This window comes from Vulpes lagopus, chromosome 1, assembly GCF_018345385.1.
Source record: "Vulpes lagopus strain Blue_001 chromosome 1, ASM1834538v1, whole genome shotgun sequence".
NCBI lineage: Eukaryota > Metazoa > Chordata > Mammalia > Carnivora > Canidae > Vulpes > Vulpes lagopus.
Window position 1 is genome coordinate 158,754,652 of NC_054824.1, and position 22,839 is coordinate 158,777,490.

Below are 22,839 nucleotides of genomic sequence, written 5' to 3' on the forward strand. Positions count from 1 at the left end.
TCACAAGCTCCTCTGCCTCCAATTTTCTCAATTCAGATACTACATTTTCTTCTATAGTTTTTATTAAATGAACAGAGCAATCCACGGTAAGCTTGACTCAGTAAGCATTTAATAATTTCTATTGATGGAGCTTTTATTCAATCATAGTAAAAATTGGCAGTTCCTTCTGCTGTCCTCCTTATTCTTTTTCCACCTTCTCCTTTACTCTCAGGCTTAGACTTGCATGAAATGTTATTTTCCTGGCAGTATCTTCTCCCTTGCTTTTCTTTACACATGTATGGCACAGCTCAAATTCTTTATCATTCCAGCTGCTGTGTGCTTGCTCACCACTCCCGATTGTGCTGCTGGACTTTAATGAGAGTCTTCAAACTGTACAGCCTTGGGAGTACTGTCTATCACAGGTCTCTAGTGGGATGTCTGCACTGATTGTCAATGCCTGGTTTGCCTAGTTGTCTGTCTTTCCTTCCAATTCTTTGTAAACCTTTTCTAACCTCACATTTCCTGTTATCTCCATTCAGTTGATGAGGACAACATGTTTTTTTCATTTGTTCCTCAGAGTGCCTGATAATACAGGAGGTGCTGGATAAACATTTCTGTGAATGAATAGGGGAGTCGAACATTTTGAGTTTGTAGTTCTGGCCAGAAATTTAAGTGGAAACATTTTGTTCTATAGACAATTAAAAATGTATGTCTAAAGAGTGTAGCTTGGAGGAAAGTTTTGGGAATTATCCTTATTGAAGCGGTGAACCTAATAGATGAGTTGGCCAAGGAAGAAACCACATAGAGGGAGCTGATAGAGATGGCAAAATCATGTTAACATTTATGTAGAAGGATAGAAAAAAAGAGACCGAGCTGCCAGTCACAGAAACCAAAGAAAATGGTTTACACAGAACCTGTTTATTTTTATATTTGTATGTGATAACATTACTTACTAGAGATTCTTCTTTTATTCAGTAAAATATTTGCTGAGTGCTTATAGTATGCTCACCTGGAAATGGTTGCATTTTAGTGTTAAGTACTTAAATCATTGGGACACTGTTCTTCATTTTCCAGAGGAACTAAACTCTCACCAAACTCTTAACATAAGATTAATGAGGAGGGACAGCTGGGTGGCTCAGTGGTTGAGCGCCTCCCTTTGGCCCAGGGTGTGATCCTGGAGTCCCAGGATCGAGTCCCACATCGGGCTCCCTGCATGGAGCCTGCTTCTCCCTCTGCCTCTGTCTCTGCCTCTCTCTCTGTCTCATGAATAAATACGTCTTAAAAAAAAAAAAAAAGATTAATGAGGAAAGAAAGGTAAACAGAGCTTGAATATTTAGAAGCCCATGGTAACCAAAAAGATAATTGTCATTTAATTGAATTGAGCAGATTGGCAATTTGTGAAAGTATGTTTTCCCCCCAATAATGCTAGATTTTAAATATAACTAAAAATAATGTTTTTAGTATTGAATAGTTTTAAATACTTTTGTAATGGTGAGTAACCTTAGAATCTCACAATTTTTGAGACTGGAGGAATTTTAGAAATAATAGCAAATCTTGTTTTGATGTGGAAATCCTTCATATATTTAAAAAAAAAATTTCAGCCTATGATAGCTGTCTTTCATGAAAGCCATCTCTTTATAACCACTGCTGAGTGTCATCCTTTCATTTTGAAAGGTTGATATTTGGGGCGCCTTGGTGAGGTACATTTGGTTAAGCATCTCCTTTCTCCTCAGGTCATGATCCCAGGGTCCTGGGATCGAGCCCCGGCATGGGGCTCCCTTGGTATGGAATCTGCTTCTCCCTCTGCTCTCTCTCTCTCACATAAATAAATAAAATCTTAAAGGTTGATATTATGATAAACTGCTGCCTTCCACATTTGCCTTAGACCTTTTGTAAATTGTTTGCTTTTAAAACACAGGCTTTTTATCCTTCTTGGTTTCTTCTTTCATCTTAACACTTTTTTGAAAAAAAAAATTGTTTACAGGTAATATATGTTTATTGCTCAAATCTAGAAAATGCAGATGCACATGTTTTGGTGTATCTAATTTCAAAGAAAAATGCTAATTTCTTACTATCATTGCTCAGTCACAGACCCTTGAATTTAGAAATGTGATTACTTTCTCTTCCCTTAAAGGGGGTGTATTAGTCAATAGGCTTTGTTTTTGTAGACTAAACTTCAAACCCTAATGATTTAGATTTTTAGGTACATAGTAAGGACAGTAATGTAAAAAAAATATTCTGAATAGCATGCAAATAACAAAAAGCTTGTAAAATTTAAAATGATACAAGTAGAGGATATAGTTCCTTTGTTCTTTGTGTCAGTACAGTACATTTTTTGAAATGAGAATATGACAAGTTGAAAAGAAATGCCTCTGTTGAGCTTACTGTTTCTCAAGGTTTTTTAAAATTACTAATTATGTAGGGGGAGCTATAAGATGGCAAAATCATTTAACATTTATTAAAGGGAAAAAAAAAAAAAACCCACTGCCAGTCACAGAAACCAAAGAAAATTTTACACAAACCTTTTTATTTTTATATTTGTAGTGATAACATTACTTACAAAATTCTTTTTTTATTCAGAAAAAATATTTGCTGATTTTAATAAAATCCTCACCCGGGAAAGGGTTGCTTTTTAGGAAAAGTACTTAAATCTTTGGGGACACTTTCTTCTTTTTTCCAGGGGAACTAAACTCTCACCCAAACTCTTAACAAAGATTAATGAGGGGGGACAGCGGGGTGGCTAAAGGGTTTTGAGCGCCTCCCTTTGGCCCGGGGTTACCCTTTGGAGCCCCCAATCGAGTCCCACATGGGGCCCCCTCAGGGGAGCCTGTTTCTCCCTCTCCCTTTCTGTCTCTCCCTCTCTCTCTGTCCATAATAAATACGTTTTAAAAAAAAAAAAAAAAGATTAAGGGGAAAGAAAGGTAAACAGAGCTTGAATATTTAGAAGCCCATGGTAACCAAAAAGATAATTGTCATTTAATTGAATTGAGCAGATTGGCAATTTGTGAAAGTATGTTTTCCCCCCAATAATGCTAGATTTTAAATATAACTAAAAATAATGTTTTTAGTATTGAATAGTTTTAAATACTTTTGTAATGGTGAGTAACCTTAGAATCTCACAATTTTTGAGACTGGAGGAATTTTAGAAATAATAGCAAATCTTGTTTTGATGTGGAAATCCTTCATATATTTAAAAAAAAATTTCAGCCTATGATAGCTGTCTTTCATGAAAGCCATCTCTTTATAACCACTGCTGAGTGTCATCCTTTCATTTTGAAAGGTTGATATTTGGGGCGCCTTGGTGAGGTACATTTGGTTAAGCATCTCCTTTCTCCTCAGGTCATGATCCCAGGGTCCTGGGATCGAGCCCCGGCATGGGGCTCCCTTGGTATGGAATCTGCTTCTCCCTCTGCTCTCTCTCTCTCACATAAATAAATAAAATCTTAAAGGTTGATATTATGATAAACTGCTGCCTTCCACATTTGCCTTAGACCTTTTGTAAATTGTTTGCTTTTAAAACACAGGCTTTTTATCCTTCTTGGTTTCTTCTTTCATCTTAACACTTTTTTGAAAAAAAAAATTGTTTACAGGTAATATATGTTTATTGCTCAAATCTAGAAAATGCAGATGCACATGTTTTGGTGTATCTAATTTCAAAGAAAAATGCTAATTTCTTACTATCATTGCTCAGTCACAGACCCTTGAATTTAGAAATGTGATTACTTTCTCTTCCCTTAAAGGGGGTGTATTAGTCAATAGGCTTTGTTTTTGTAGACTAAACTTCAAACCCTAATGATTTAGATTTTTAGGTACATAGTAAGGACAGTAATGTAAAAAAAATATTCTGAATAGCATGCAAATAACAAAAAGCTTTGTAAAATTTAAAATGATACAAGTAGAGGATATAGTTCCTTTGTTCTTTGTGTCAGTACAGTACATTTTTTGAAATGAGAATATGACAAGTTGAAAAGAAATGCCTCTGTTGAGCTTACTGTTTCTCAAGGTTTTTTAAAATTACTAATTATGTGAATTGTACCATTATGTTACTTAAGATGTGGATCTGTGGAATGCAGCCATGCATTTACCCAGCAATTGAGATTTTTCTATTGATTTTCTTCAGTGGCTCTTCATGGCATTTAGAATAAACTGGGCAATACTCCTTAGCCTACTAGACTTCTGTGTACTCTGACTTCTTCTCCTGCCTCTCCCCCAGACGTGACCTTTACACCTCAACTTTTTTTTTTTTAAGATTTTATTTATTTATTCATGAGAGACAGAGAGAGAGGAAGGCAGAGAAACAGGCAGAGGGAGAAGCAGGCTCCATGCAGAGAGCCCGACGTGGGACTCGTGGGACTCGACGTGGGTCTCCCTGTCTCCAGGATCACGCCCTGGGCTGATGGCGGCGCTAAACCTGCGCTAAACTGCTGAGCCACCCAGGCTACCCTACACCAAACGTCTTATCTCAGATCAAAATTGGGTCATTGCCCCCACCCCTTCCTCCCTCTCTGCAGTGGTTCTCAACTGTGGCTATAGTTGCATACCTTGGGGATATTGAGGGTTCAGTTCCAGAACGGTATAATAAAACAAATATTGCAGTAAAGGGAATCAAATTTTTTTGGTTTCCCAGTGCATATGAAAATTATATTTTTGCTATATCGTAGTGTAGTAAAGGTACAATAGCATTGTTTTTATTATTTATTTTTTTAAAAAATATTTTATTTATTTATTCATGAGAGACACACACAGAGAGAGAGGCAGAGACACAGGCAGAAGGAGAAGCAGGCTCTATGCAGAGAGCCTGATGTGGGACTTGATCCCGGGTCTGCAGGATCACGCCCCGGACTGAAGGCGGCGCTTAAACCGCTGAGCCACAGGGGCTGCCCTATTATTTTTTAAGAACAGAAATGCAGACATTTTTTCCCTGCCCCACCCCCCAAGCAACCCTCAGTTTGTTTCTCCAGTGATTAAGAGTCTTATGGTTTATTTCCCTCTCTATTTTTAAAAAAGATTTTATTTATTCATGAGAGAGGCAGAGACATAGGCAGAGGAAGAAGCTAGTTCCCCATGGGGAGCCCGATACGGGACTCGATCCCAGAACCCTGGGATCATGATCTGAGCCACAGGCACATGCTCAGCCACTGAGCCACACAGGTACTCTTCCTTGTCTGTTTTTGTCTTGTTTTATTTTATCTTCTCTTACCCTGATCCTGTTTCGTTTCTTAAATTCTACATGTGATTGAGATCATATAACTGTCTTTCTCTGACTTATATTTCACTTAGCACAATATTCTCTAGTTCCATCCATGTCGTTGCAGATGGCAAGATTTCTTTTTTCATGGCTGTTTAGTAGTCCATTGTGTATATATACCACATCATTATCCATTCATCTGTCAGTGGACATCTTGGCTCTTTCCATAGTTTGGCTATTGTGGACATTGCTGCTATAAATATTGGGGTGCAAGTGCCCTTTTGGATCATTACATTTGTATTTTTGGGGTAAATATCCAGTAGTGCAATTGCTGTGTCATAGAATAGGTCTATTTTCAACTTTTTTTTTTTTTTTTTAAATTTATGATAGTCACACAGAGAGAGAGAGGCAGAGGGAGAAGCAGGCTCCATGCACTGGGAGCCCGACGTGGGATTCAATCCCGGGTCTCCAGGATTGCGCCCTGGGCCAATGGCAGGCACCAAACCGCTGCGCCACCCAGGGATCCCTATTTTCAACTTTTTTGAGGAGCCTCCATAATGTTTTCCAGAGTGGCTGCACCAGCTTGCATTCCCACCAACAGTATATGAAGGTTCTCCTTTTTCCACATCCTTGCCAACATCTGTCATTTCCTGACTGGTTAATTTTAGTCATTCTGACTGGTGTAAGGTGGTATCTAGCATTATATTTAAAAAAAATTTTTGTTTAAGGTTTTATTTATTTGAGAGAGAGAGAGACAGCGAGACAGCCCAAGCCAAAGTAGTAGATGGGGGGCGGGGGGGAGAGAATCTCAAACAGACTGAGCATGGAGCCAAACATGGGGCTTGATCCCAGAACTCTTGAGAGCATGATCCAAGCTGAAACCAAGAGTCAGATGCTTAAGTGACTGCACCACCCAGGCACTCCAACAATGTGTGTGTGTGTGTATTTTTTTTTAATCTTTCAAAAAGATTTTATTTATGAGAGACACAGAGAGGCAGAAACATAGGCAAGGGAGAAGCAGGCTCCCCACAGGGAGCCCAATGCAGGGCTTGATCCCAGGACCCCAGGATCATGACCTGAGTCAAAGGCAGACATTCAGCCACTGAGCCACCCTGGTGCCCCCACAATGTATATTTCTTAATTAAAAGTTACTTTACTGCTAAAAATACTAACCATCATCTTAGCTTTCAGAGTTGTAATCTTTTTGCTGGTGCAGGATCAGACCTCCACGTTGATGGCTACTGACTGATCAGGATGGTGTTTGCTGAAGGTTGGGTGCCTATTGCAGTTTCTTGAAATAAGATGACAGTGAAGTTTGCTGCATCACTTGACTGTTCTTTCATGAGCAATTTCTTTGTAGATTGTGGTGGTGTTTGATAGTATTTTACCTGTAGAACTTTTTTCAAAATTAGTCTTAAACCCTGCCACTGCTTTACCAACTATGTAATATTCTAAATCCTTTTCATTTCAACAGTTTTTTTTTATTTAAATTCAATTAGCCAACATATAATACATCATTAGTTTCAGATGTAAAGTTAGTAATTCATCAGTGGTGTATAACACCCATTCAACAGTTTTCACAGCATCTTCACCAGGTGTAGATTCCATCTTAAACACTTTTCTTTGTTCATCCATAAGAAGTAATTCCTCATCCATTCAGGTTTGATCCTAAGATTGTGGCAATTCAGTCCCATCTTCAGGCTCCACTTCTCATGCTAGCTCTCTTGCTCTTTCCACCACATCTGCAGTTGCTTCCTCCACTGAAGTCTTGAACCCCTCAGTCCATGAGGGTTGGAATCAGTGTCTTCCAAACTCTTGTTAGTGTTGGTGTTTTGTGTGACCTCTTGATGGCATATAGAGTAGTGAATCTTTTCCAAAACGTTTTCAGTTTACTTTGCTTAGATTCATCAGAGGAATCTATGGCTGCTATAGCCTTATGAAATGTATTTCTTAGATAGTAAAACTTGAAAGTTGAAGGGATTCCTTGATCCATGGGCTGCAGAGTGGATGTTGTGCCAACAGGAGTGAAAACAACATCTTGTTGTAGAACTCTTGAAGCAGTGATGTTTTGAAAGGAATCTTTTTCCTGAGCAGTTGGTCTCAGCAGTGGGCTGAAAATATTCAGTAAATAGGGACACCTGGCTGGCTCAGTTGGTGAAAAATGAGATTCTTAACCTTGGGGTTGTGAGTTCGAGCCCCACACTGAGTGTAGAGATTACTTAAAAATCTTAAAAGAAAAAAATCAGTAAATATGTTGTAAACAGATGTGCTGACATCCAGGCTTTCATTTCTGAAACGTAGGCAGAATACATTTAGCGTAATGCTTAAGGGCGCTAGTTTTCAGAATGGTAAATGAGCATTGGCTTTAATTCAAAGTTATCAGGTGTATCAACCCTTAACAAATGAGTCAGCCCTTTGGAGCTTTGAAGCCAGGCATTGACTTCTTTGTAGCTATGATGAATATTCTTCCAATAGAGGGCTGTTTCATCTATGTGGAAAATTAATTGTTTTAGCTAGGTCTTCTGGATTATTTTGTTGGAGCCTCTACATCAGCACTTGCTTCATCTTTTACATATATGTTATAAAGTTGGCTTCTCTCGTTTAACCTCATTAACCAACCTCTGCCAGCTTCAAATTTTTCTTTAGCTTCCTCACCTCTCTCAGCCTTCATAGAATTTTTTAAGATTTTATTTATTTATTCATGAGAGACAGAGAGAGATACATAGGCAGACAGAGGGAGAAGCAGGCTCCATGCAAGGAGCCCGATAAGGGACTCGATCATGGAACTTCAGAATCATGCCCTGAGCCGAAGGCAGATGCTCAACCACTGACCCACTCAGCATCCCAGCCTTCATAGAATTTAAGTGAGTCAGGTCCTCACACTGAATTGGGCTTTGGCCTAAGGGAATGTGTCTGTTTAATCCAGATCACTCAAACTTTCTCCCGTATCTGTAGTAAAAGTGTTTCACTTTCGTTCCTATGTTCACTGGAGTAGCACTTTTAATTTTCTTTAAGAATTTTTCTGTCGAATTTATGACTTGGCTAACTTTGCTGCAAGAGGCCTAGTTTTTAGGCTATCCCTTTCTTACTGAACTTAATCATTTCTAGCTTTTGATTTAAAGTGAGAGACATGAGACTTCCTTTGACTTGAACACTTACCATTGTAGGGTTATTAATTGGTCTAATTTCAGTATTGTGTTTCGAGGAACAGCTTGTTGGTGGGCAGTCAGTACACACAACATTTATCAGTTAAGTTCACTGTCTAGTTTGTGGTGTCCCAAAACAATGACAATAGTAACATCAAAGATCACTGATCATAGATCATGTAACAAATATAATAATAATGAAAAAGTTCAAAATATGAGAACTACCAAAATATGGTACAGACATGAAGTAAGCAAATGCTGTAGGAAAAACAGTGCTGACAGACTTGCTCATTGGATGCAGGGTTGCCACAAACCTTCTGTTTCTACAAAACAAAAAAACAAAAACACAGTATCTACAAAGCACAATAAAGTGATGTATGCCTATATTTAAGAGACACCTGAGGAGGTTTGCAAAGAATCCTATTGCCAGACCGTGCCTGAGAAAATTTCTGACTTAATTGGTCTGGCATGGGGACTGTAGTATCTTTAAAAACCTTCCTGGATTGGTTTGAAGCCTATGTTGAGAACCACTGATCATTTTGTCTATCCTCATGTCACCTTTCCAGAGAGATCTTTTGGACCTTTACCACAGTATCCAGTCTCTTTTCCTTCTTTGCTATCTCTTTATCCAGCTGAGTTTTTTCATTCTCATATTTTTATTACCTTTTGTTAAAACTTCCGTGAAGGCAGGGACATCATCTATCTTTCCATGATGTGTCTTAACATCTAAGGCAGAGTTTAGCAGTTTATTAGTTCTTAACACATTTGTTCTATCTTGTTGAATGAATATTTGTCATTGTAGCAGTAAGGAGGAAATTTCAGACTTGCTGTTTCTTCTTCTTTTTTTTAAGATTTTATTTATTTATTTATTCATGAGAGGCAGAGACACAGTTAGAGAGAGAAGCAGGCTCCATGCAGGGAGCCTGATGTGGGACTCAATCCTGGGGCTCCAATCAAGCCCTGGACCGAACGCAGGCTCTCAATTGCTGAGCCACCCAGGCATCCCTGGCTTGCTGTTTCTGTGTAACCTGTAGAGGATTGCTTTGCTAAATTGTATTTCAGAGATTATATTAAATCCTCCATCAGGCTTTAAGAGGACATTGGTTTCATTATTTAAGGTTTTAGTATCTAAAGACGAGCACACACAAGATATGTTATCCCTTGGAAACTTACGGATGTGAGTTAGGTTCTAATGCCAGTGCTCAAAAGGAAGAGGTGTCACCATACTTGCAAGTACCTATTGTGGTGTAAGGAGCCTTAATGACTGTTGTGTTATGCGCAGTGAACGTTCACTTAACATACATTAGTTATGTGCATGTTTTCATTGCTTTCTCCCATTTTTGTTGCATAACCACAAGGCAGATAAAAGAAGTCAGATTGGGGATCCCTGGGTGGCACAGCGGTTTAGCGCCTGCCTTTGGCCCAGGGCGCATCCTGAAGACCCAGGATCGAATCCCACATCGGGCTCCCAGTGCATGGAGCCTGCTTCTTCCTCTGCCTGTGTCTCTGCCTCTCTCTCTCTCTCTCTCTCTCTCTGTGACTATAATACATAAATAATAAATAAAAATTAAAAAAAAAAAGTCAGATGAGCCCACATTCAACTACTTTTTGTTTACTTATAGTCTTTGTTAATATTCTTGCATATTTTAGATCTGTGTTACATCAGTGAGGATAGACTTTTAAATTCTTTTTAATAAATCCTATGCATTTTTTTCATTTTCTGGTCTTGAAACTATTTTTTTCATTTCAAGTCATTGCTATTAAAAACATTTGCAGTTTTTTCTTGTTTTCTGTTACAAAAAGCAAAGTACTTTTACTGTTTATATTAAGATACTGCAGTACATATAATGAAGAAAGTCAAAGTTCCTTTTCAGGAGTGTCACTACTGCTGATAATTTGTGATATGGTTTGGTAGACTTTTATACTTGGCATGTATTTTGTATTTTTTTAATACTTAACATATGTTATTTATTTAACTATGTCTTGAGTATCTTTCTGTACAGATCCCTGCTTGTTTGTATAAAGATCTCAAACTAAATATGGCTGAGAACTCTTGCCATATTCCCCCATCTTCTGTAAATCTAGTCTTCCTCACCTCGTTTCATGTCCATCTTCTGTAGATCTTCTGTAAATCTAGTCTTCCTCACCTTGTTTCATGTCCAGCTTTTCTTTTTTTTTTTTTTTTTTAAATTTTTTATTTATTTATGATAGTCACAGAGAGAGAGAGAGAGAGAGGCAGAGACACAGGCGGAGGGAGAAGCAGGCTCCATGCACCGGGAGCCTGATGTGGGATTCGATCCCGGGTCTCCAGGATCGCGCCCTGGGCCAAAGGCAGGCGCCAAACCACTGCGCCACCCAGGGATCCCCAGCTTTTCTTTTTTAAAAAATTTATTTATTCATGAGAGAGACAGAGAGAAGGGAGAGGGAGAAGCAGACTCTCCGAACTCCGGGATCACGCCCTGAGCGGAATGCAGCCGCTCAACTGAGCCACCCAATGTGTCCAGCTTTTCAAGCTCAAGACCAAGATTGTCCTTGTTTCCTCTTTCTGGCCTCTTTTTAGTTTCCATTTTTCAGCCACAACTACATCATCTTGTGCCTAGGTTTTTGTAGTTTTGTAGTTTTTGTAGTATGATGTTTCCACGTTCCACCTTTGTCCCCCTACAATCCATTCTCCACATTGTAGCCAGGATATTTTTGAAAACCAAAGTTACGTCGCTGCTCAGAATAAATACTAAGAATTGCATTGCTTTCAAGATAAAATTTAAAATTCTGATAGGCCTTCTCATCCAATCAACTCTCCCTTTCCTAGCTTCTATTTCACTAGCTTTTTTTTTTTTTTTTTTTAATATATGACATGATAAGCATGTCAGGACCTTGGGGCCTTGCATTTGCTTTTTCTTGAGCCTTGAAGCTGATTCCTTCCCCCTTAGATCCAAATCAGAAGCCTTTCCCTCAGAGAGGCCTTTAATGATCAGCTAATCTAAAATAATTACTTTCTTACTTTCTCATATTGTCCTGTTTAGTTTCATTCGTAGCATATGTCACCATCTGAAATACTAGAAAGTAAGACCCCTGAGAGCAGATCTAGTGTGCTGTCAAAGAATTCTTTATTTTACCCAAGGTTGCAGGATTTTCTCCCTTGCTTTCTCTTTTTATAATTTTAGGTCTTTTCATTTTGTCTGTGCTCCTTTTACAAAAAATTGAGATATTAACATACAATATTGTGTAAGTTTGAGGTGTACATGTTGATTCATTTATATGTTGCACAATGACTACTGTGACATTAGCAGACTTTGCCATCACAACCCATTTATTTTTTTATGTAGTGAGAACGTTTAAGGTCCTGTCTCTTACCAATTTCGATATGTATAATACAGTATTTTGAGTATAATAATGCTGTGCATTAGATTTCCAGAACATACACGTCTTCTAATTTCAAGTTTCTACCCTTTGTTGTGGTCCATTTTGAGTTGTTTTGTATGTGGTAGGAGGTATGGATCAGAATTTATTTTTTTATGTCCTGTATATCTAATTGCTTCACCATTTGTTAAGAAGACTATCCCTTACTCACTGAGTTTTCTGTGCATTCGTAAATACCAGATGCCTGTGTATATTTATATTTCTGTATTCTGTTTCATTGATCAGTCTTTTTTTTTTAAGATTTTATTTATTTATTTGACAATGAGAATGAGCATGAGCCCACTGAGGGGCAGAGAGAGAAGCAGACTCCCCACTGAGCAGGGAGCCTGATGTGGTGGTTGATTCCTAGACTACCTCATTATGACTTGAACCGAAGGCAGACACTTAACCTCCTGAGCCACCCAGGTGCCCCTGATTTGTCTTTTTTTTTTTTAGGCCAGTACCACACTATGTTCATGGCTATTTAAAAAATCATGAAATTAGGTGCTATTCATCTTCCAGCTTTTTAAAGTTCTTTTATTGAGACTCCTGGGTGGGTCAGTGGTTGAGCCTGTCTGCCTTTGGCTCAGGGTGTGATCCTGGAGACCTGGGATCCAGTCCCACATCGGGTTCCCTGTAAGGTTCTGCTTCTCCCTCTGCCTGTGCCTCTGCCTCTCTCTGTGTCCCTCATGAATAAATAAATAAAATCTTTAAAAAAAATTAAAAATTCTTTTATTTATTGGTCCTATATATTTTTTTAAGATTTATTTATTTATTTATTTATTTATTTATTTATTTAATGATAGACATAGAGAGAGAGAGAGGCAGAGACAGAGACACAGGAGGAGGGAGAAGCAGGCTCCATCCCGGGACTCCAGGATCGCGCCCTGGGCCAAAGGCAGGCGCTAAACCGCTGAGCCACCCAGGGATCCCCTTGGTCCTATTTTTTAATGAATTTTAGACCAGCTTGACATTCTACCACCCTCTCCCCTCAAAATTCCTTCTGTAATTTTGTTTAGGATTGCTTTGACTCTATAGATCAAATTGATCTATAGATCAAAAGGAATCACATCTTACATATCGGGTGTTTTGACACACACACAGGACATATAGCATCATATATATAGGTTGTCTTTAATTTTTGTGATTTTCAGTATACAAATCTTGCACATTTTTTGTCAGATGTATCCCTGAGGATTTCCTATTGTTAATTGCTGTTATAAGTTGTGCTTTAGTTTTAGTTTCTGGTTGTTCATTGCTACTATGCAGTGATACAATTGTTTTTATTTATTGTTTTTTTTTTTTTTTTTTAAATTTTTATTTATTTATGATAGTCACAGAGACAGAGAGAGAGAGGCAGAGACACAGGCAGAGGGAGAAGCAGGCTCCATGCACCGGGAGCCTGATGTGGGATTCGATCCCGGGTCTCCAGGATCGCGCCCTGGGCCAAAGGCAGGCGCCAAACCGCTGCGCCACCCAGGGATCCCTATTTATTGTTTTTTTAAGTAATCTGCGCAATGTGAGGTTTGAAGACACGGCTCCAAGATCAAGAGTCACATGCTCTACCTACTGTACCAGCTAGGCACCCCTGATACAATTGATTTTTATATATTGATCTTCTTTGCAACTTTGCTGAACTCTTTTTAGTTCTAATAGCTTTTTCTAAACTCCATCAGATTTTCTACAAATATGATCAGGTCAGCAAAACAAAGAATTTTTATTTCATCCCTTCCATTCTGAATTCCTTTTGTTTCTTCTTACTGCACCGGTTAAAACTTAGCACAGTGTTAAGCAGAAAGAGTTGATATCCTTGTCTTGCTCCTGACCTTTGGGAGAATGAGGCAGGATGGTGGTGAGCATTCAATATTTTACAAATCTCATCTATTACCCACTTAGTTCCATATCTGATGTGGTTCATTTTTTCTGTCAATTTAGACTTTATTCTGGTCTTCCCCCCCCGCCCCCGGTTGAAGGACTTTAATACTTCTTGTAGTGTAGGTCCTGCTATTGATGAATTCTCTCAGGTTTTCCATGTCTGAGAAGGCCCCCTCACCCCCTTTCTGGTCTTCTTCAGTTTTGAAAGATATTTTTATTGGATATAGAATCTAAGTTACCTTTTTTTTTTTTCCATTCAGTACATTAAGCATGCAGCCACATCTTCTTAGTTGCATGATTTCCCACAAGGGCGCTACTGCTGTTATATTTGTTTGTTTCTCTTGTTGCTTTTAAAATATTCTCCTTATTGTTAGTTGGTTTTAAGTAATCTCTACACCCAGTATGGGGCTCAAACTCAGAATCCCAAGATCAAAAGTCACATACTTTACCGACTAAGCTCGCCAGGCTCCTGTCTTTATTATTTTTGAACAATTTGTGTATGATGTGGTATGGTTTTCTTCATTGATTTGCTGAGTCTTTTGGATCTGGATTTATAGTTTTCATCAAATTTGTAGCATTTGGCCATTATTTTTTTTTCTGTCTTTCCCCTACTCAGTCAACCTCTGTTACACTAAGATTAGGCTGCTAGAAGCCCTCTCAAGGCCTAGTAATACTCTTTTATTTTTTTTAATGGTTTTTTTTCCTCATTGTCTTCTGATGACTTCAGGTTCATTTTTTTTATCAAAGTGTCCAAAATGCTGCTAATCCCATCCACTGTGTTTTTCATTTTTATTAATTTAGATTTTTTTTAAAAGATTTTATTTGTTTATTCATGAGAGACACACGCAGAGAGAGAGAGGCAGAGACACAGGCAGAGAGAGAAGCAGGCTCCATGCAGGGAGCCCGATGTGGGACTCCATTCTGGGTCTCCAGGATCACACCCTGGGCCAAAGGCAGGCGTTAAACCGCTGAGCCATCCAGGGATCCCCTAATTTAGATTTTTAAGTATATTTCATGTCTCTGTTTGTATTCAGTCTTCTTCTTGAGTACATAGAATGCAGTTGTAATAAAAAAAAAAACTGATTTAAGGTTTTGTCTGCTGGGTTACCCAGGTTGGTTTCAGTTGATTTATTCTTCTCCTGAAAATGATTCATATTTTCCTGTCTCTTTGCCTGCATTTTTTTTTTTTTTGCATGATTTTTATTTGGATGCTAGAGAGTAGATTTTAGTTTCTTGGGTGCTGGATATTTTTTTCCCTTTTTGTAAATATTCTTTTTATTTGAGACTCAGTTACTGGGCAACAGTTTGATTCTTTAAAAGAATTTTTTTTTTAAAGATTTTATTTATTTTAGAGAGAGTACTGGAGGAGGGAAAGGGCAGAGGGAGAAAATCAGACTACCCCACTGAGTACAGAGTCCCATAAGGGCTCAGACGGGGCTCAGGCGCACAACCCATGAGGGCCAAAACCAGGAGTTTGGATGCTCAACTGACTGACCCATCCAGGCACCCCTTTATCCAAATTTTGAGTTGTTTTCATTTTGGGTGAAAGTGTGAGCCTGTTAGGCATGATTATTATTGCTTAGAAAACTCATGTAGCCATGATTCTTTGATACATTTTAAGCACCCAAACAGGAATTACACTTTAAAATATTTTTAGTTACATTATACAAAGTGAAGCTAAGTCTTGATGGCGCTTAGGCTAGATTGGTTGGATTCTCTTGATACTTTGTCCTAAAAGTAATTTTAATTTTTGAACAAGTCACTAGCTTTTCTCTAAAGTATATGTTGAATGAATTTTCAACCTAATTGGGACTTTCACGGTATCTCTTAAGCCTTTCAGAAGAAAAACACCAAAAAGCAAGAAGGCTAAATTAAACTTTGGCGCTTTTTAAAATTTTTTTATTTATTTAATGATAGTCACAGAGAGAGAGAGAGAGAGAGAGAGAGAGAGAGGCAGAGACACAGGCAGAGGGCGAAGCAGGCTCCATGCACTGGGAGCCCGATGTGGGATTCGATCCCGGGTCTCCAGGATCACGCCCTGGGCCAAAGGCAGGCGCCAAACCGCTGCGCCACCCAGGGATCCCCTAAACTTTGGCTTTTTTTTTTTTAAATTTTTATTTATTTATGATAGTCACACACAGAGAGAGAGAGAGGCAGAGACACAGGCAGAGGGAGAAGCAGGCTCCATGCACCGGGAGCCCGATGTGGGATTCGATCCCAGGTCTCCAGGATCGCGCCCTGGGCCAAAGGCAGGCGCCAAACCGCTGCGCCACCCAGGGATCCCGTTTGGCTTTAAATTAAAAGTGCTCGGGATCCCTGGGTGGCGCAGCGGTTTGGCGCCTGCCTTTGGCCCAGGGCGCGATCCTGGAGACCCGAGATCGAATCCCACGTCGGGTTCCCGGTGCATGGAGCCTGCTTCTCCCTCTGCCTTTGTCTCTGCCTCTCTCCCTCTCTCTCTGTATGACTATCATAAATAAAGAAAAATTAAAAAATATATATAAAAAAAATAAATTAAAAGTGCTCACACCAATTCACAAACCATTATAGTGCAAATGGCCTTTCCTGTTCATAGTCTTCTTGCTTATGGCTACAAATTTTGTTTCTTTCTTTTTTTTTAATTTTTTATTTATTTATGATAGTCACACACACACACAAAGAGAGAGAGAGAGACAGAGAGAGACAGGCAGAGGGAGAAGCAGGCTCCATGCACCGGGAGCCCGACGTGGGATTCAATCACGGGTCTCCAGGATCACGCCCTGGGCCAAAGGCAGGCGCCAAACCGCTGCGCCACCCAGGGATCCCCAAATTTTGTTTCTTAAAAATGCATATTTTATAACAATTAGGTTACGCACATTAAGTGGTAGTTCTTAGCTTTTGATGGAATTATCATTTGGTTCATTTGTATTACAATCAAGCGTATTTTATTTTTTTAATTTTTTGGTGTAGTAGGTACTGTAAAACATAAAAATAAGAGCAGCTTATAAGCATATGAAAGCATAAATTTTACTCTAGTAGCCTGATTGTTCATCTTTCTCACTACAGAGTACACCTGGTATGTACTTTGTTTACCTCATTTGAGAAAAGAGTACATACTGAAGGGCATATTGTATTTACTTGTTTTTAAGTAATTTCTACACCCAGTGTGGGGCTCAAACTCATGACCCCAAGATCAAGTGTCACATACTCTACAAACTGAACCAGCCAGGTGCCCCCTGAAGGGCATATTTTAGAGTATTTTGTTAATAGTGGGAGGAAAAACTTCACAGAATGTTGAACCTTAAAAAGAACTATTAAAAAAAAAAAAGAACTATTCAGACTTGAGTTTTACAATATATTTGCAGAAACTTAATTTGACCTTATAGTCTATTGTGTGGCTTTTAGGGTCATTTCCCCTTTTTCTTTCTTTTTCTTTCTTTCTTTCTTTCTTTCTAAAGCATTTTTTTTTTTTTAATTTTTATTTATTTATGATAGTCACAGAGAGAGAGAGAGGCAGAGACACAGGCAGAGGGAGAAGCAGGCTCCATGCACCGGGAGCCTGATGTGGGATTCGATCCCGAGTCTCCAGGATCGCGCCCTGAGCCAAAGGCAGGCACTAAGCCGCTGCGCCACCCAGGGATCCCCTCTTTCTTTCTTTCTTTCTTTCTTTCTTTCTTTCTTTCTTTCTTTCTTTCTTTCTTTCTTTTAATTTGAGAATTCCTTATAATTTATAGGAAAGTTTTTGTTTTTCTTTTAAGTAGAAAAATTAGGTTTATGTATTTATTTAAGGTTTATTTTATGATTCTATCCAAGCTCTAATGTTCCTTTTTTTTTTTTTTTTTAAAGATTTACTTATTTATTCATTCAGAGAGAGCGAGAGAGAGGCAGAGGGAGAAGCAGGCTTCATGCAGGAAGCCCGATGTGGGACTCGATCCCGGGTCTCCAGGATCACACTCCGGGTTGCAGGCAGCGCTAAACTGCTGCGCCACCAGGGCTCTCCTCTAATGTTCTTTGATGACTAGAATCGAATTATATATTGTCAGTCTGGTTAAATGATGTAATGTTACATTGTTTTCCTTGTGTAAGGATATAAACAAGCTAACGTGTCTTGTAATTTTAGTTTTGTTTGCTTATGAAACTGAATATACTTAATACATTTGCTTATTGGTAGTATTTCTCTATTTGTTTATAGGATTAATTTTATTCCTTCAAGTTCGTTTTCTTCAATTTGTTGAGTTCTTACATAACCACATTTTGTCAAATGTTGAGATACTTTGTCCATTGATAGTTTTTAAACTACCATTTTCCTCTCATGCTGTGCAGATGTTTTGGTAGGCTTGTTTCTGAAACCCTTAATATGAAATAGATTCCTGTGTTCTAGGTAAAGTTAGAGCTATGCAAAACAAAGAAGAAATGTAAATAGGCAGCAGGATATATTCTTAAGGAACACAGAGTTTTGGGCTGGACATAGAAATATGGGATGATCAGTTGGTTGTTGAAGCCATAGGAATGATGAGATTCCCTACAGAAAAGCCAGGATTGGCCTTCGATGGAATGGGAGAAAAGACATCCATTTTACTGTTGCAGTTTTGAAGATTGCTTACATATTAGAATCACCTGAGCAGTTTTTAGCCTAAGGATTGCCTCAGCTCCACCTCGAAACCTCAGATGCTGGTGCATTTTATTTTATTTTTTATTTTTTATTTTATTTTATTTTATTTTTTTTTTTTTAATTTTTATTTATTTATGATAGTCACAGAGAGAGAGAGAGAGAGGCAGAGACACAGGCAGAGGGAGAAGCAGGCTCCATGCACCGGGAGCCCGACGTGGGATTCGATCCCGGGTCTCCAGGATCACGCCCTGGGCCAAAGGCAGGCGCCAAACCGCTGCGCCACCCAGGGATCCCTATTTTTTATTTTTTAAAAAAGATTTTATTTATCCATTCATGAGAGACAGAGAGAGAGAGAGAGGGAGAGACACAGGCAGAGAGAAGCAGGCTCCTTGCAGGGAGACTGATGTGGTACTGGATCTGGGGTCTCCAGGATCGTGCCCTGGGCTGAAGGCGGCGCTAGACTGCTGGGCCATCCGGACTGCCCTGCTGGTGCATTTTATTTTATTTTATTATTTATTTATTTATTTATTTATTTATTTTATTTTTTAAAGGATTTTATTTATTTATTCATGAGAGAGAAAGAAAGGCAGAGACACGCAGAGACACAGGCAGAGGGAGAAGCAGGCTCCATGCGGGAGCCCGATGTGGGACTTGATCCCGGGACTCCAGGATCATGCCCTGCTCTGAAGGCAGGCCTGAGCCACCCAGGGATCCCCCCCTGCTGGTGCATTTTAAATCCCACGCGATTCCAATGTGCCTCAAGGATGAAGAACCTTTGCTTAGATTATGTCTGCTTTTAGCTTAACTTATCCTTAACTAATCGATGTCTCAGCATCATCTGAGGACTTGTTAAAAATAGTGCTACACCCCATGCTCAGAGTTCGATTTGATAGATCTGGGTTGGAGCCTGAGAATTTGTATTTTTAGTAAGTTTATAGATAATGATTGAGAACCTTGTAACAATAGCTGGAGAAAGGGAAACCATTAAGAAAGATGGATGTAGATACAGGTGGGCCTGTAGGTTTGCCCCTAAGTTTCAGGAGTGTCTTACACTGTTGCTTTCTCTCTGATGTAGGCCTGTGAGGGTCCACTAAGAGTGTTGCATGAATAGTTGTGATATTAAGAGAGGTTTGAGGTGCTAAATTGCCATCAGATGAGGATGAAGGAACAAGTAGTTGACTTTTTCTTGCTATATCAGTTACTTTTTTGCAGCTGGAGATCTCCTTGAATCTTAATTTTGTCATCTAATAAATATGCATTGCCCTTTTTTGTCACTATAAATGAATGTATGTTTTCCTACATCTTTGTTCATGTTAGTGAAAATATGTCAACAGGATATTTTCTGGGAGTACAGCTCTCTTCATAACATTATTAGCACTCTTGGGATATAATTAATTGCATGCATTCTTCTATGGTAGCAGATAGGAAGCTGTTTATATATTATGCAGTTCTTTTCATTGCAGGTGAGTCCTTTTCACAATTTATCTCAAGGAAAGGTTGTTTATTTCTGCAGTTGCATGGGGAGGAGGTAGCATAATGGACTGACCCAGAGCCTTGATTTTATTTTATTTTATTTTTTATTTTTATTTTTTTTTATTATGATAGTCACAGAGAGAGAGAGAGAGAGAGAGAGAGAGAGAGGGGCAGAGAGACACAGGCAGAGGGAGAAGCAGGCTCCATGCACCGGGAGCCCCATGTGGGATTTGATCCCGGGTCTCCAGGATCGCGCCCTGGGCCAAAGGCAGGCGCCAAACCGCTGCGCCACCCAGGGATCCCCAGAGCCTTGATTTTATATCAAGTTTCATTTACCTCAACATCAGTTTCCACATCTGTAAAATCAGGATACTAACTGTAGCATAAGGTTATTATACTGAAATGAGATAAAGTGAAAATTCTTGATAAATTTTACGGAACTATACACATAGTGTGGCAGTTGACATGTATGAAACCACACCTCTGCCTGTAAGGCTGATTCTGCAATTGACATGTGAACCAGTAGATAAAATGACTTTCATAATAATAGGGCCTACATGGCCCTTCCTTGACTTTCAGTACTTTTTGCTTGATGTACCTGTCAATTCTCTGTCTTTAATTCCTGTGCTTCAGTTCTCAAAGAACTATTAATGTTTGGTAGAATTGACCATCTTTTGCCCTACTGATACCCTAACCACTCAAAAAAGGAGAAAGAAAAAGATAAACCATAAATAAAAGAAAAACCATAAAAGGTTGATGTATGTATACTTCATTAAATGGAAGGGAACTAATAGGAGAACTAATTTGTGTATTTTTGCTGTTTATTAGTAAACTAGTTTTAAGGTGCACCTCACATTAGGACACATTAACTCCAAAGATGAAATTATCTTTGTATATGAGTGGTCATTAAAATGCTGTTTTCTTCTAATAACTTAACCATTTGTTGAGCACTTAATCCATAGCCATGAAATAGAATACTGTTTTTAAGTCCGAAGGAGTTTATAAGGAAATGTTCTACCCTTTGCAGAATGCAGTGAAAATAGAATGTTTCTTTTTATTTTATATTGTTAAATTACTACAGCTTTGTTAGATACATACCACAGAAAACAGAGGCATACAATTTATAGAGGAATGATGGTAATCCTCCTATCATATATATTCCATATGTAGGTACTGATTGATACCTCTATTTGTAAGATAGACAGTCTTCATAGGCTTATTGTATTTGAACTGTTCATGTTAAATTTATTTTTCTTAAGTAGACTTCACATGCAATATGGGGCCTGAACACAATTCTGAGATCAAGAGAATCTTGTTCTACCCACCAAGCCAGCCAGGTTCCTCTGGATTAAAATTCTTATTCTCTATGATATAGTTAAGCACTTACAAACCGTAAATAACTCAGGTGTTCACTGAATGCAAGGCAGGTTAGTTTGATTCATTTTATTGTGTGTTGGTTCTTGGAGTTTGAGAGTATTGAACAAGTCTGTGATATTATTATTGATACAAGTTATTGAAGATGGATTTCATTCCTTAGTGTTTTTATTTTTCAGAATTTCTGAGAACATTTGAATTTACTGAGAGTTTCTTAAAGTAAGTTAAATTTTTCCTCATTTTTCTTTCTAATGTGTTTTAAAGGTTTGAAGGGGTGCGGCAGGAGGTTTTGGACTCGATGAGTTTCCACCGAAATGTCGGAGAAGTCAGGCCAGAGCACAAAAGCAAAGGATGGGAAAAAGTATGCAACACTCAGTTTATTTAATACTTACAAGGGTAAATCTTTAGAAACTCAGAAAACTACAGGTGAGTAAAATCAAGTGGCTTTTTTTTTTTTTATGATTTTCATGGAACTATTGCTGTTAGGAGCTAGGACAAACCCATGTTTATGCAACCATATGTGCACTGGACTTTTTATGTTTGCACTCATTTTTCACAGGATGAATAAGTATCTTACAGAAGAAAATTTAAATGTTTTAAAATATATCTCTTTTTTTCTTTTACTGTTTGTCAGAAAGTTAAGTAGAACTGTGGCTGCAAAAGGGGATTTGGTCAATGAGAATGATAGGTTTAGGAATATTTATTAGTGGGTGCTTGCTACCATTTCTAGTTATGGAAGAGATGGTCCTGGGGTCTTTTGTATTTTTGATACCTTGAGCCTAGTGTTTATAGTGAACTGTCAAATGTTGATTATGAATGTAAAGTTAGCATATTCTGTAATGTACTAAATTTTGAGTTTAAAATAGATTCCTTGAAAAGATTACAAAACCAGTTATCGCCTGTATTTTCCTTTTCATAGTATATAGGGTTGTTAGAATGCTTAAATCCTCTTTTCAGTGGCTCCGTAGTTTAATGTAATTTCTGTATTGGTTTAATGTTGCAGGTGTGGCTGTTTTAAAATTCTTATTTTAAAATAAAAGGAAATAGTCCAAGATTCCATTAATTTTTATTGTCTTTATATATTTTAAGAAAAAATGGAGCAATAAAATAGATGTTCTAAGAAAGTTGATGTTATTGATCTTTAGTTGCAGCTCGACATGGATTACAGAGTCTTGGAAAAGTTGGTATTTCACGACGTATGCCTCCACCTGCTAACCTCCCAAGTCTCAAAGCAGAAAACAAAGGCAATGACCCTAATGTAAACATTGTACCTAAAGATGGCACAGGATGGGCATCCAAACAAGAACAGCATGAAGAGGAAAAGTGAGTCAAAGTCAACTAAAAATTTAAAACTATTCCCCTTTCTTTGTAGGCAACTTACTATTTTTTTAAAGCTTTTATTTTTAAGTAATCTCAACATGGGGCTTGAACCCACAACCCTGAGATCAAGAGCTGCATGCTCTAGCGACTGAGCCAGCCAGGTGCCCCTGTAGGCAACTTCTGTTTGAGTTCGTTCTGTGTGCTAGACATTATATTATGTATGTTGGATATCTCAGGCCATTTAAAGTCATTTTACATAGTCAACTTTAAATGAATTTTCTTTTGTGAGTAGGTTTAGTGGTAGTATTTCCACATGTCAAGGTAGAACAGATGACAGAATTGCTAATCACAGCTTTTCCTATGTACCACGTTAGGCTCCCTCAAACTCCCACCATATTAGGCATTCACTTTCTAAGATAAGTAAGAGTTGATTCTGTTAAATAATTTCCATGATGCTAAGAATTTCTGTCTGCCTAGTTCACTGAAACTATACCTGA

At 38.4% G+C, this 22,839-nt stretch overlaps 1 protein-coding gene across 4 annotated transcripts in view; it reads left to right on the top strand.

Moving 5' to 3' along the window:
• The window catches only part of PRRC2C (proline rich coiled-coil 2C), a 104,301-nt gene that overhangs the window by 12,091 nt on the left and 69,371 nt on the right, over positions 1–22,839 (top strand). For 2 of the 4 annotated variants that reach the window (XM_041753052.1, XM_041753069.1), the window contains exons 2-3: positions 21,287–21,448; positions 22,168–22,345. In XM_041753052.1, the coding sequence (XP_041608986.1) occupies positions 21,337–21,448; positions 22,168–22,345 (290 nt within the window). In that variant the 5' untranslated portion in view covers positions 21,287–21,336. The remainder of the gene's footprint in view (positions 1–21,286; positions 21,449–22,167; positions 22,346–22,839) is intronic. The other 2 variants (XM_041753059.1, XM_041753076.1) reach the window with 1 other exon arrangement.